This window comes from Leuresthes tenuis, unplaced genomic scaffold (genome assembly GCF_036924035.1).
Source record: "Leuresthes tenuis unplaced genomic scaffold, fLeuTen1.0.hap1 SCAF_13, whole genome shotgun sequence".
Lineage (NCBI taxonomy): Eukaryota > Metazoa > Chordata > Actinopteri > Atheriniformes > Atherinopsidae > Leuresthes > Leuresthes tenuis.
This window is the reverse complement of record NW_027325367.1, coordinates 30921371-30936634: the sequence shown is the minus strand read 5'-3', so window position 1 is coordinate 30936634 and position 15264 is coordinate 30921371. Positions and strand designations below refer to the sequence as shown.

The window sequence follows — 15264 nt, the reverse complement described above, 5'->3', positions numbered from 1 at the left end:
GGGGAGTCAACTCAACCCGGAAAGAGTTGTGCTTCTCCTGCATGTGGACAGGGTTTTAACAGCTTTGACGGGAACACGTGTGTTGTGATACGGTTTCGGATATATGAGCTCGTGATGAACTTAACAGTTTTCTTTATTAGCAGTAATTAATTTGTGTTGACAGAGTGCACGGGTTTGTTTTCGTTGTTGCTTGCTACTCTGTAAGTGACACATGATATGGAAAATTTAGAACTGAGCCTGTCATCTTTGGGTACCATATCCAGACAAGTTGATAAAAGTCACAACGAAATAAGTCGATATCTATCGAAGCAGGTAAGATATATAAAGGGTAGATGGTACGTAACAGAATAATGTGTCTATAGCTATTTTCATACAGTGTCTCGGAGTCCAGTGTACACATACACCTTCGCCTTAGATGCTCGTAATCACCGTAAAACTGTGTGTATATGTTATGGCAATCATTTTAGTTATCCCACAGTTGGTAAATATGTTGTGAAATGAATAATAATTATTAGATGTGATTTAATAGATTTGTTTTCTTTACCATATAACGACCTCTCAGATATGGAGCCAGCACGACAGAAAGTGCATTCTGGAGTGTTTGGCTCAACTTCTCTTGGAGAAGGATTACACTTTGCTGATTGCTCGACATCTGCGACCACTTATTTTGGACCTGCTGGAGCGGAATGCAGAGAGAGTCAGAGCTGGTGGCAGGATCAACCATGACCTCCACGAGCGCCTGTGCGTGGCTCTTAGCAAACTCCTGGACATCAGCCCTGATGCACATTCGTACGTGGACTTTGTTTTGTCTTCTGTGCATTTTCACTGGTCTGTGAAAAAATCTAGTTGATTTAACTTGAATGCCCATAATAAAATGATTTACTGCTCCCCTCCTTAAGATTTGCTGAAAGGTACTTCAACAATGCCCCCCCAGTGTTTCAAAGGCTCTTTTTCACCATTGAAGAGTCATCAGCTGTCCAGTATGGCCCCAGGAGGATGAAACTGCGTGACCTGATGGGTGCAACTCTACATTTTCTCCAGAGTGATTGTGCTAAGTTTCGAATGCTCTGGGACTGGAGTCCCTGTGTATCACAGCTACTCACCAGTGATGTCATGGTTCGAGGGTATGTACCTGCTGTATTCTTTCAACTAGAGTGGTTTCCTGTCATACATGATAATAAATGTTTAACAGCATCTGGTTTGATTGGTGGAAACGAAAAAGACTTTGCTTGTTGCTGATGTGGGAATGTTAGTATGTCAGTAATAGTTATAGCAAGGCAGTTAGGTCTACATCATTTTTATTTTCAATCAAGCCCTTAACTCCTATATTTCACAAACCATTACTGTATCTTGGAATAGTAAAAACTCCTTTAATTTGGTTATTATAATAACTAGCATAATAACTATAATCTAATAATAACTATAACTATAATATAATATGATTAGAATATAATAACTGCCGGTGACTAATAATTACTATTTGTTTTATTCATCAATCAGAGCCTTTCAAAACGTAACAAGAGAATAGCAAAAGGAATTAGAGCACATAGATGACCAAATGAGCCAGAATTTCCACTCGTTATTGTTAATCCTACACTCTGAAAGGGTTATAAACTATTTGATTTCATCTGCATCTGACTGACACTGCTCGTCAAAAGCTAGATGTCAGCATTAGAATTATCAGTGTCGGTGCGAGCTGTTTCAGGTATAAGAAATAGATATTTTTCATTGCAGATGTTTTGACATGTCATAGCAGGAAATGCAGAGGTGTCATAATAAGTCCACACCATCCATGCTGGTTTACTCTTAGGCTAAAGCAAAGTGAGTCCTCATTAATGGAACAAATTCCACATGTGCTTTTCCTTCTGCTATAAGATAAAATGTCTTATTTCTGACTGCTAAAATAGACCAGTTACCTTAAGTTTCACATGAAATACGCTCTTTGTATAAATCTTTTTTTTTTATGCGACTGACACAACCAGCCTGGAGACCAGTCAGTTATATGTAACTGGTTGATTTAATATAATAACCAATGTTAATATTAAAAAGCGGAGTAATACAATTTGTGATAATACGAGTGCACAAGCCAAGTTTAGCATTGTACATGTTAGAAATTGATAGTGTTTATAGGACACATCATTGTTGGATGGTGAACTAGATTGCATAGTTAGCTGAAAGGCTGAATTGAGTTATAAAAGCACACCCAAAATAGCTTGATGCGGCACAGCAGTTACAAAACATTGAAAAAAAGTACTTGAGTCACAGAAATCTGCTCAGTTAAGCAAATTGTGGCTCTAATAATCCAGTTATTTGATACTTGCATCCAGACCACAGCTTGGGTTGGAAGCTGACATGCTTGTCCGTATCTTATCTGAATGGATGTGCATGGATGTACAGTAGCGGTGAACAGAAAACTAAAATGCTTCCTGTACGCTGTTATATTTGCAGTTGTTGTAGTAGTGTCATGTGTTTTGTCATGTTATGTTCTCTGCAGAACAGGCGTAATGAATGTTCCCACTGTGTCTCAACAGATACACTGCCCAGTGTTTAGCACTTGTCTCTCACATGACTGATAATCAGAAAACTATCTTCCTGAGGAAAGTGCTGACCAACGATGAGATCCTTCACATGAAAATTACGTATGCATATACATACATTTCCATCTGCTCTATTTGGTATTTTCAACACATGTCGTGTGTTAGACAGCATTATGTTTAAAGTTGCCTTCCTTCATGCAGCTGTAGTTAATCTGCCTTTTGACCTCAGGCCTCACGGCTTGTATTTAAGAAAGCACAGGTGTTATTAGTGCCTGCATTCCATATATCTTTGCTAATTTGTTGAATTCTTCAACATGTTTGCTGTGAAATATACTGTGAAGTAAGACTTTCTTCTTCTTCTGTTTGTAATGCCCTTTGCTTTGACCTTTGTTTAGTGCTTTAGAACAAAGTCAGAAGATGGAGGTGGAGAGAGCCTTAGTGTTAGCAAATCAAGGATCTGTGATGTGGCGGCAGGAGATTGGTAAAAAGTTTACCAGGGGCCAGGTGGTATCAGAGGACTTGTCCCCGAACGTTGTCGCGGTCTGTGGTGTGGTGCTGCCCAGAATAGTTCCCAGACAGACTGAGCAGGTTTGTAATCTTTTTCCCATAAAATCGTTTGTGCTTTTGTTTTGTTCTAATATCCTAATGCTCGTCTTTGCTTGAAGGCGAACCCAGTGGATCTGGTGCTGGTGGACTCAACCTGCCGTAATCTGAGAAGACTGGCTTTGGCTGTGGCTTCCCAGAAACCCATGCTTCTGGAGGGCCCAATTGGATGTGGTAAAACTGCCTTGGTGGAGTTTATGGCTGCCATCACTGGACATACAGAAGGCACAAAGATTCTGAAGGTCCAGCTCGGGGATCAGACTGACAGCAAGGTGAGAGACATAAAAGCTGATCTCACCCATTTCACGTAGAGGTAGTTCATCAGAATGTTTTGCCTTCACTTTGAACCATTCGTCATCTCTGTGTTGTCTTTTGTGATTTCTCCCAGTCCTTGAAGTACCCCGTTAACATCATAGAGGGTTAGACTGAAAGGGGAAAAATTTTACCAGACTATTTTTTCCTGTTGTAGATGCTGCTTGGGATGTACCGTTGTACTGATATACCAGGAAAGTTTGTGTGGCAGCCAGGAACACTTACACAGGCAGTTTCTAAAGGCCAGTGGATCCTTTTGGAGGACATTGATCATGCACCTTTGGATGTGGTGAGTTCAAACTTGCAACTTATTGGTCCTATTATTTTCTTTTCCTAAGCCTCAAAAATACCTCTTCATTTGGACGCGTAATATTCACAAACAACAACGAGACCTAAATGTTTTTTTCATCAGATATCTGTGCTCCTGCCTTTGATGGAAAATAAAAAGTTGATGATCCCAGGACGGGAAGATTGCATTGATGTTGCTTCTGGATTTCAGTTCTTTGCAACTAGAAGGTAAGAATGTAATTACATCATGAATGTACAGCTGTCCTTCTTATGAATTTAGATTTGATTTGTACTGCCGTTATTATCAAAGTGAAGTATTAAAGATGCGTCTCCTCATATTACAAACAACTTTGAAAGCCGGTCATCACTGCGGCTCCTTAATGGCAGATACTTTTCATTTTTCTGTAGCTTAGCTCAAACGTTTCCATTTCAAATGGAGCCACCCGTCACACAAAGCTGCATAGTTTTCTGTAAGTCTCAGTGAATCTTGATTCCAGGATGTACTACAGTGGAGGTTGTTGGCACAAACCCCAGAACTCTCACGCAGCGCTGTTGGATAAGTACTGGACCAGGCTGCAGATGGGAAACATGACGCGAGACGAGCTAAAGAAGGTGAGTGAGGAGAATCCAGTTTTGTATGAATGAATCATTTTCTCAAAGTTAAGAGCTTCCACTGAATTGCATTATTTTATAGATTCATTTATATTTTTGGTTCTTTAGAATCATTTCTATAACATGGCCCCCAAAGTGACCTTTTTTCTTGTTACATCTCTGCCGTAACCTCTTTTCACAGCAGCTTCATAATTACAGAGCGAGCTCCCCTCATTTGTTCCCAGCCAATCCTGTGCCTTTGTGTGCAGGTGCTCATCAGCAGGTACCCCACACTGACTGTGGTGTCGGACCGTCTCCTGGATATCTACTGCCAGCTCATTGGGGTGAAACACTCCAACCCTGACACAGGCAGCCCCCAAGCCCCAGATGACAACCAGCAACATAAGGATGAGGATAAAATCACACCACTGGAGGGGAGAGCTCTTTCGCTTCGGTAAGGCCCAGCGCTCTGCCTCCTTTCTGTTTTCCTTTGTCTACTGTTGGCATTTTTTTTCAATACAGTAAAGTGACCTTCCATCCTGAGCTTATTATTATACTACTGTTCATTTGCTTCTGAACTCAGAACGTTTTGCGTGGAATGAGGTCACTAAATGAGCTGATAACACCACATTACACTGCACCGGTGTGTTTACTGTTAGAGGTTTGATATTTGTATGTATGTATGTGACTGATGATGAGAAACTAACTGAAAGACGAGCGAAATAACATTTTATTACTGCAGTTTTCCTTCGTTTTTCTGCGCCAAGCAGCCATGTTGGGTTTTCAGGGCGGGTTCATTAGGTCCCCTCAGCTTTTCCAGCAAGCAATCGGACTTCGCTGGACATTTTTACATGCAAATCACAAATTGAGCATTCTGAGTTCAAGTCACCATTATTTCAAGATAAGAGGCTTAGGCTGAACACATCGCATTCTGTTGCTCTTTGTTTTAGTTCTACACAACCGCTAGGATAGGCTCCAGCCCCCCCGCGACCCGACTGACGGATTAAGCGGGTGTAAAAAATGGATGGAGGGATGGAAAGTAGACACTAGCAGAACAGACATGGTGATCCTCTGTCCCTTTGCCGGTATACCAACAGCACATCAGAAGCACCTGAGAATAACATTGATTAAATAACTCGATTTGTTTACAATTTTATCTCTCCAAAGTTTGCTTTTCAGTATCAAATTCACAACAGTTTTTGCTTGAGTAACTCTTTTTAGACACTGAGCAATACAGTAAAAAAACAAAAGTAGAATGCTGGTGTCCTTTCTTTGACTGTTTTTTATTTGTTAGTTGAATCTTTTCCTTGGGTCATAAGGAGCAGGAAGTTTGAGCTTGTAATGTAATAATAATAATAATACATTTTATTTGTAGTGCCCTTTACATCGCAAGAGCTCAAAGGGCTACAGTTTAAAAAGAAGAAATAGAAACAGTTCAGTATAAAAGTAAAAAGAATTTGGCAGACATAAGAGGGGGGGACCATATGTTTTGCTAAAAAGAAATGTCTTTAGGCCCCTTTTAACAGAGTCAGTGGGTTGTGGTGCCCTCAGGGTGCCAGGGAGGGCATTCCACAGGCGTGGGGCAGCAGCACAGAATGCGCCATCTCCCATGGTCCTGAGTTTGGTTCTGGGTGTGTGGAGGAAGTTTAAGAGAGTAGAGCGGGAGAAACGGGTTCTACACAAGTTTTACACTAACACAAAAAGGGAATTCTCCCCACCTAACTAGTTAAAACTACCAGACAGCCTGAAGTTCAGCCTCCCTGAATTTAATTAGCTTTCCACTGCTGGGGTGTTCAATAGAATATTGACTGGACTGTCCTTTGGAGCGTGTTCTGGAATCACAGATTATCTATGGAACCACAGCACACACTCATTAGGTAACAGCTTTAAACTCTTGCACAGTTGGAGACACCCCTCTGCTGTGCTTCCATGTGCTCAGTGTGGCCCAGAAAAGGTGTCTTGGTTAGGCTTCACCTTTAGATGATTGTGTCCGTCGTTTCCATGCTTGGCACTCAATGGTACATATGCCTTTCATGGACCAATGTTCAGTTACAGTATCAGGTTGGCGACACTGCTCATATGTGTTGGTTCAGGTTATTTAGGGTTGCTGCTGCTGGACATTTACTTTTGAGTCTAGATAATTCTGTTACATAGTACTGTTTCACTTTCACTCTAAGCATGTAACAAATCTATTATTTATGCCAACTTGCACGTACAGAATTATTGAATGTTCCCTTTATGCAGCTCCTACACATTTGATTGCGTTTATTCCCTGACTGTCCTATCGCAAAGAGCTTCTGCAACATGTACTATCTGAATAATGGCTTGTTTACTAGGGTGTCTTCCTTTTACATTAGATTAAATGCTAACGTTGTCATCGTCTTAATGCATAAAAAGAACGTAGTCGCAGTCATGGCTTCTTATTTTTTCAAATTGTCATTTAAACTGCGCAGGGACCTTCTGAAATGGTGTGAGCGCATCAGTGTCAACTTTGACAGCACTTCATCAGCCACAGCACAACACGTCTTCCAAGAGGTTAGTGCATTTCATTCCTGACAAGTTTTAAATAATGATTCATTTATATATATATATACTTCTATATAACTGAGAGAATGCTGCCATTCAGAAGCAAAACATAAGATTTGTTTGTGTATTTGCTTAAAACTCAGTTATAACATCTTCAACTGAAGACAGAGGTTATATAATAGAAGAAAAGGAATGCTGTGAATATGCTCAGTCCTGTGGAGCCAGATGCTGCTCCTAAATCTGCTCTAAGTCTGGGTAAATGCAACATTCATGCATCTATTGTGGGCTTTCTCTTCTGTAAGGCTCTGGACTGCTTCACAGCCATGCTGTCTTGTTCTGCCAGTCGCCTACGAATGGCTGAGATCATTGGAAGCAAACTCAACATTTCTAAAGAAAAGGTATTTGATTGATTTGAAAGTGTTTTATTTAAGCTGAACTCCATTAAGAAATTCATTGACCTTGCAGTTACTGTGATTTCTGGCTTGTGTTGCAGGCTCAGCACTTCTGTCAAATGTATCAGCCTGGCATCTTGCTGACTGAGCTTCAGGCTTCGGTGGGCAGAGTGACTCTGTGTCGAAAGCAAACTGAGACGGTGCAGTTGAGTGTGTAAGTGGGACATCCTGCCCACCCACTCCATTTCACCTTGTTTACACCACATGCATCAGTTTACTGAACAGTTGCCAGCTGGTAAATTGAATAAACATCAAATTGATTTAAACTATTCTATGATAAACAAAGTCATCTAATGGCTCAGTTGTCAGGATGTGTCCAAATATTCACATTGATTATCTCCCAAAGCCAATATGACTGGGTCACAAGCTTTGGCATGGAAATGGTCAGTGTGTGCAGTTGTTCTCCATCATAGCAAAACCCAAACGTTAGGATGGAACATTTAGACTCTAATACGTCAGCTTTTATGTGTTTAAAGCTTTTCGAATTCCCTGACTTATTCTCTGTTTCATAGTCTGAAAAAAAGAAAAGGCATAATTCATAAAGTCAGGAAATGTACACTTTTTCAATTTAATCATTTTTTCCTGTCTCACTTGTGCTGATTTTTGTTTTAGTAATATAGATATGGCTTGTTGGATTTACTTTGTTCCTGATTACTGTTATACCGGCTGTACACAGTCATACTTTTAATGCTCACACATATTTTTATTATGACCTCTGATGGTGTAATGGAGTGCGATGCAAAACGAAACGGGTATTTTAAGTCTTTTGTTCATTCTTTAACAGCTAAATATCTAAATAGTTCATTCAATAGGTGAATAACTGCAATAAAAAGACATTAATAGCAGTAATAAAACACTTTGAATGAGAAGATGGAATGAAAGTACCAATTGGTGGTGAAGATGTGACAGAAAGCGGTAAACGAATGATCATCAATGTGTTTTTTGTTGCCAATAAAAGGGATAACCAGACATTTTCTGCCACACGACCCTCTGCTGTTCTGCTGGAACAGCTGGCAGTATGCGTGGCCAAGGGAGAGCCTGTTCTCCTGGTGGGAGAGACAGGCACAGGAAAGACCTCCACTGTGCAACACCTGACAAGAGTTACAGGTGAGATCAGCTTTCTGCACAGACTCTGTACTGTGGATGAATTATATTTTGGTCCCTGGCTCCACCGGAGAACACAACACCAGAGACTGAAATGTTCCTCTGGTGTGTTGAATAGGACACAGGTTGCGGGTGGTGAACATGAACCAGCAAAGTGACACTGCTGACCTCCTTGGAGGGTGAGTAACTCATTGATTGTGCCTAAATAACACTAAGATGACAGCATATTGTACAAGTCGACTTTGAAACATGTTCTCTATTTATTTATTTATTTATTTATTTTCAACACTGAGAAGTAGTGATGCCCAGTGGAGTCTGGTAAGGCTGCTAAGTTAACCTGGTAACAGTGGAGACGACTAACTCTTTTAGCTTTATTGTCCTGTTACAAAGGCTGAACTCAACATAACATCAAATACAGTGTAAAAGAAATGTAACTAAAGCCCCACGTTGTACATTCAAGCAGGGTTTCTGCACCCTATGAGAGATCTTACAAGTCAGTCGGTTTATTTCTGTCACTGAGGGCTCCCAAGACACTTATAACAGTAACATTGACGACGTAACTTTTCTTACTGTAAGTGGTTACCCCATGTTCAAGTGTCTGTAACAGAATGCTTTGATCGATCGTATGAAATGCAGCACTGAGATCCAACAGGACAAGCACAGAAACAAGTCCGCTATCAGAGGCTAAGAGGAGATCATTGGTGACTTTCACCAGTGCTGTTTCTGTGCTATGATGCACTCTGAATCCTGACTGAAACTCTTCAAACTGATTATATCTATGTAAATGATCACAAAGTTGAACTGCAACTATTTTTTCAAGAACTTTAGACAAAAAGGGGAGATTGGATATAGGTCGATAATTAGCCAACACTTCTGAATCAAGAGTAGGTTTTTTAAGTAAAGGTTTAATTACAGCAACCTTAAAAGTCTGAGGTACATATCCTGTCAACAAAGACCGATTGATCAAATCCAATATGGAAGTGTTGATTAAGGGGAAAACCTCCTTAAACTGTCTGGTTGGGATTGGGTCTAAAATACAAGTTGATGGTTTAGAAGAGACTATTGCTGTTGTTAGCTCAGAGAGATCAACTGGGCAGAAGCCATCTAAATAGACATCAGGTTCTAAAGATACTTCTAAAGCTGCTCTACTTGATGATACATCAGTGATAATAGTGGGAAGGATTCCATTAATCTTCTCTCTGATAGAAACAATTTTGTTGATGAAGAATCTCATGAAATCATCACTGCTGAGAGTTAAAGGAATACATGGCTCAACAGAGCTCGGACTCTTTGTCAGCCTGGCAACAGTGCTGAAAAGAAACCTGGGATTATTCTTATTCTCTTCTATCAATGATGAATAATAAGCAGTTCTAGCTTTATGAAGAGCTTTCTTATACATTATTAATCTTTCCAGACTAATTGAGACTCTTCTAAATTAGAGGAACCCCACTGTCTCTCCAGCTTTCTTGCAGTCTGCTTTAACGCACGCAGCTGTGAATTATACCAAGGAGCCAACCTCTTCTGACTGATTACCTTCCTTTTCAGAGGGGCAACATTGTCCAGTGTTGTACGCATTGAAGCTATAGTGCTGTCAACAAGAGAGTCAAGTTCTACTGGAGTAAAATTTAGGTAGCTGTCCTCTGTCATATCTGCACATGGCAGTGAAGAAAAGGATGATGAAATCAACTCTTTAAATCTGGTCACAGCATTCTCTGAAAGACATCTTCTATATGTAAAATTCTTCTAAGAAGCCATATAGTCAAGTAATGTAAATTCAAAAGTTATCAAAAAATGGTCAGACAAGACAGGGTTATGAGGGAACACTGTTAACTGTTCACTCTCAATGCCATAAGTCAGCAGAAGGTCAAGGGTATGATTAAAGCAGTGAGTAGGTCTGTGAACACTTTGAGAAAATCCAATAGAGTCTAAAATAGAATTAAAGTTAATATTTAGGCTGTCATTTTCAACATCTACATGAATATTAAAGTCACCCACTACAATGACTTTATCTGTACTCAGCACTAACTGGGATAAAAACTCTGAGAATTCAGACAGAAACTCAGAATAAGGACCAGGTGGACGATTCACAAGAACAACTTGTTACTGGGTTATTTATATTCTTTGGTAAGAATGTAAAATGTTGCATTGTGTGTGGAAAAACTTTCATTACATTTAATTAAAGAAAAGAGTACAGTGCCTTAGCATTGTCCCATATTATTTGATTTCTAGCATTATCAGAGTTAGAAATTATCCCAAATTGAGTGCAGGGTGTGAGTTTGTGTTGTACTGGTGGAGGTTTTGTTTTTTTCAATTTGAGACATTGTCTCCTCCAGGTACAAGCCAGTAGACCACAAGCAGCTCCTTCTACCTCTGCGGGAGGCCTTTGAGGACCTGTTCTCTCAGACATACTCGCGGAAGCAGAACCTGACGTTCCTTGGCCATGTGCAGACCTGCTTTAGGGGGAAACGCTGGCAGGATCTGCTCAAACTCATGGACCATGTCTGCAAATCTGCTCTGGCTAAGGACCTTAAAGACAAATCAAATGGTAGTTCATCAGAAAGAGTAGACAAAAGCTGCATTGTAGAGTGCTGGCTGTGATGGTGTAATACTGGTGTTTCCACTCTTGTCTGTGAAGCTGCCTTGCTTCAGGAGCAGTGGGAGGCACTGGCTCTGAGACTGAATCAGACGCAGCAGCAGATGCAAACCTGTGAGACAGCCATGGTCTTCGCATTTGTGGAGGTAAGGACTTTGAAAAAGTCAAGTTTTTGAATTTGGTTGCTTGGGTTGACCGTAAGAAAATTTTAGGTGTACCGAACAGATGTTTGTCATCTGTCTATCCAATCTTTGTGTGTGTGTGTGTGTGTGTGTGTGTGGGGGGGGGGGGGGGGGGGGGGGGGGCTGTGTGTGTGTGTGTGTGTGGGGGGTGCTGTGTGTGTGCGTGCGTGTGTGTGTGTGTGTGTGGGGGGGGGGGGGGGGGGGGCTGTGTGTGTGTGTGTGGGGGGGGGGGGGGGGGGGGCTGTGTGCGTGTGTGTGCGTGTGGGGGGTGCTGTGTGCGTGCGTGTGTGTGTGTGGGGGGGGGGGGGGGGGGTGCTGTGTGTGTGTGCGCGCGCGTTTGTGTGTGGGGGGGTGCTGTGTTTGTGCGTGCGTGTGTGTGTGTGTGGGGGGGGTGCTGTGTGTGTGTGTGCGCGCGTTTGTGTGTGGGGGGGTGCTGTGTTTGTGTGTGTGTGGGGGTGCGCGTGTGTGTGCACATTTAACCCTTTCTTTGTCAAAAGGATGATTTGGGACTTTTTTTTTTTGTAAAAAAGATCGTTTCTCTGGCTGCATTTGAAATAATGCTGGATTTTATATCACGTGTGACTCCTCACTGCTTCAGTTTCCTGCTGCCCGACAATGAAATGATGCGTATCTTGTTAACATTGTGTTTTTTTCAGTGTCTTTTTCCCCCTGCTGTGTTGTTACCGCATTCTTTGCAACAGATGCAGTATATCACATTGGACTACTTATCTTACAGAAGCCACACTCTTTTTATCTTCAGCTAGCTCCAGCTCTGAGTCTGGGGCTAACTCTGTTGCTTGACCAGGGCAACTTTTTGCTTTTTAAGTAGTGAGAAGGGAGACATTGGCTGATCAAGTCCCATTTGGATCTTTCAGAGCTGGGACCAGAGATATATGTAACAGACTCCACAGCATTTCTGTTGAAGAATACTGTCAGTATTTCTCTTAATCTTGGGATACTGGTGGGTCTTTTGCCAGCTACGAGAATGTCTTGGTCTCAGAGACTAATCTTACAGTACGGGTTTCAGTTTTAGAAGCGCATACATAAGTATAAAATAATCTGTGGCAGAGTCAGTCGCAGGGTGTGACCAGGTGAAGACTTTCTCAGCCTGTGAACACACAGAGATAGACCATGAGGAACCAAAAAAAAAAAAAAAAATCAACTATTAAATGTTAGGATAACAAATGTGACTGAGGAAAAGTTAGTCATGGTCCAGAGATTTTTGGTTGCAGTCTGGAATTCTAAAACAGTCACACTCAGTCATGCGTTGGTGGCGTAATCTGCGCTGAACTGTACATCTTCCATAGGGAACATTAGCTCAGGCAGTGAAGAAGGGCCACTGGATCCTGCTGGATGAGATCAACCTGGCAGCAGCAGAGACCCTCGAGTGCCTCAGTGGTCTACTGGAGAGCACTGTTGGATCTCTGGTGTTGCTGGATCGTGGAGACACTGGTGAGGACTACTATCGCTTGGTGATAATATTTTCTTAAATGTGAACTCGGTAGATTAAGCTTTCATCGGTTGCAACTGTTGGAGTTTAAGTCAACGAGTCACAGGATGTGAAATGCTCTTATGTGATATTCTGAAGATCATACTGAGTAGCCTAGGTTTCTAAAACTGCTTGGATATAATAAACCACTTTGCGTTGTTTTTTAAGATTCTTGGAAATGCTGTTTACATTCTGGTTTTTTCAACACAGAGCCCCTGGTTCGCCACCCAGACTTCCGTCTGTTTGCCTGCATGAATCCAGCTACTGATGTGGGTAAAAGGAACCTTCCTCTGGGCCTCAGGAACAGGTGAGACTGCACTGTGGTAAAGGCAAAATGAAAGTCCGTAATGATAATCAGTGACTTGGATTATATTATGGTCCAAGCTGAATCCCATTTTCTTTCTTTTGATTTTCTATTTTAGTTTGTTTTACAGTGGATGGTGCCTTCAAGCTTTATTAACCCTTTATGAACCCTTAAGAATGTTCTAAACTCCAAAAAGTTGTTAAATATTGACAAGACTAAATACTGTAACCCAGACCATAATACAAAGTTGGGCTGCGTTTTATGTTGCTTGACTGTGGTCACCTCACCATAAGCGCCCTCTCTTTCTGCTGAAATAGTTGTTGAACTTGCAAGTTAAAGGTGTCATTATCATGATGGAGGAGACAAGTGAAGTGAAGTGAAGTTCTGTAAATGACTGTGGACAATGGAATTAGCAACTTCCATTCCTGAAAAGACAATCTATCACTGCTGAAGGATATAAACAGGTTTAGGTGCAATATATTCTCCCATTCAGACAATGTTTTTTTTTTTTTCAGAGTAGGTCTTACAAATGCCTGATTTCTATCCAGACCTTTCACCCATTGCAAACAGGCACATCATGACATACAAAGTACTACATAGAAGATTCAGGACTGTAGAATCCCATATTGGACAATAACATTCGCCTAAAACATTCCACTCCTAAAGGCCCAGCTGTTGATTGTCTCAGTTCCCACACGTTCATGGGCCATTATTAATGCTACATGATCCTCTCCCACAACCTTTTTGAGATGTTTTGCTACCCACAAATTCAAGATCAGCTAAGACTTTTCACGAAATGATGAAAAGTCTCACTTTCAATATTTGATATGTGTAGTATGTTCTATTATGTTACAGAAGTTGGTTTATGAGGTTTGCATTCTGCTTTAATGTACATTGTGCTCAGTGCTTGTTGCTTTAACCCTTGTTCCAGGTCCAGTTCAGTATTATTTGCTGCAGTAACTAATGTTTTTTTTACATATTACAACTGTAGTTTGATTCACATGTGAACATGTGTCTGTGCATCTTCTTGTACAGGTTTACTGAGCTGTATGTGGAGGAGCTGGAGAATGAGGGAGACCTGTGGATCCTGATTTCAGACTACCTCAAGTGCTTGAACCCACATAGGAATGTCATCAGTGGCATCATAAGGTTAGCTTCTGCATAAAATTACCAACAGTTTTTTTTCATGTATGTATAAGACGATGTAGGAGAATATTTAGTTTAGCAGACATACTAAGAATCCGTCTTATTTCTGCAGCCTGAAAGGCATCACTCAATGCTGGGTATTTTTCACAAATCTATTGTGACACTTTTCAGTAACAAAGAAGTGACTCAGTTTAATCTCTATGGTGCCAATTCACAACAGCAGTGATATCAAGGCATTTAACAGATATGTTTCAAATCAATCCAATTCACTGTAATTTTATTTAAAAAAAGTCAAATTATTCCATTTAATATGATGCCAATTCATTAAAGGTTGCCTAGTTAAGAAAACCAACAGATGGCATTTAAATCTTCTCTGTGATCTCCGTCTGTCTCTGCCGGTTTTTGGGCCAAGAGGACCGGAAAGAGGGATCAACAAGCACAGTAACACCAGGCCAGAGATACCTGCTGAGAAAGTGATTCTAGGTTTTACAGAAAGCTAATGAAAGTAAGCTCCCTCAGTTGGAGAAATATGATATCACCTGCTAATACTCATCAGAACACTTGCTGCAGCATTTTGGGTTAGCTGGAGGCTTTTCAGAGAATTATTGCAGTCTCATCTATGAGATGAGTAAGAAAGGCATTGAATAGTCTATCTGCATCCCTCTGAGACCGGATGTTCATGATTTTAGGAATGTTGTGTGGGTGAAAGCAATCTGTCCTCGAAAAACCTGCTTTATATGCGAGTCAAAAGCCAAATCTTGGTCAAAAATAAATGCAAAGTGCCTGATAGTAATACAGGAAGCCAAGGTAATTCTATTTAGAGTACCTACATAGTTAGACGCCGTCTTTCAGAGGCACTCTGGTCCAAAGACAACTACGCCAGTTGTGTCTGAATTTAAAAGCAGAAGACCTGGGATCTTTTTTGGCTCATCACTCAAAGTCAGCCTTCCTGCCTTGCTGAGAAGACTCTGGGCTCATTCTTGCTCACCTTTAGCACTGCGAAAAGCTTTCTCATGTTTTTAAATGATCTTTCCAGACTAAGTGAAATTCTTCTAAATTGGTGAAGCTCCATTACCCTCCAGCTTTCTTGACTTTTGTTTCAAAGCATGCAGCTGTAAGTTGAGCCAAGAAGCCAGC

General features: G+C 41.0%; 1 protein-coding gene across 1 annotated transcript in view; it reads left to right on the top strand.

Moving 5' to 3' along the window:
* The first annotated feature begins 35 nt into the window (after nt 1-35).
* mdn1 (midasin AAA ATPase 1) overlaps nt 36-15264 on the top strand; it is a 73305-nt gene continuing 58076 nt past the window's right edge. The window contains exons 1-20 of the mRNA XM_072362738.1: nt 36-312; nt 563-789; nt 900-1124; nt 2532-2639; nt 2933-3125; nt 3203-3412; nt 3610-3741; nt 3865-3968; nt 4238-4352; nt 4601-4785; nt 6785-6866; nt 7160-7255; nt 7351-7463; nt 8268-8416; nt 8532-8592; nt 10747-10958; nt 11049-11152; nt 12496-12640; nt 12888-12984; nt 14017-14130. Of these exons, the coding sequence (XP_072218839.1) occupies nt 217-312; nt 563-789; nt 900-1124; nt 2532-2639; nt 2933-3125; nt 3203-3412; nt 3610-3741; nt 3865-3968; nt 4238-4352; nt 4601-4785; nt 6785-6866; nt 7160-7255; nt 7351-7463; nt 8268-8416; nt 8532-8592; nt 10747-10958; nt 11049-11152; nt 12496-12640; nt 12888-12984; nt 14017-14130 (2768 nt within the window). The 5' untranslated portion in view covers nt 36-216. The remainder of the gene's footprint in view (nt 313-562; nt 790-899; nt 1125-2531; nt 2640-2932; nt 3126-3202; nt 3413-3609; nt 3742-3864; nt 3969-4237; nt 4353-4600; nt 4786-6784; nt 6867-7159; nt 7256-7350; nt 7464-8267; nt 8417-8531; nt 8593-10746; nt 10959-11048; nt 11153-12495; nt 12641-12887; nt 12985-14016; nt 14131-15264) is intronic.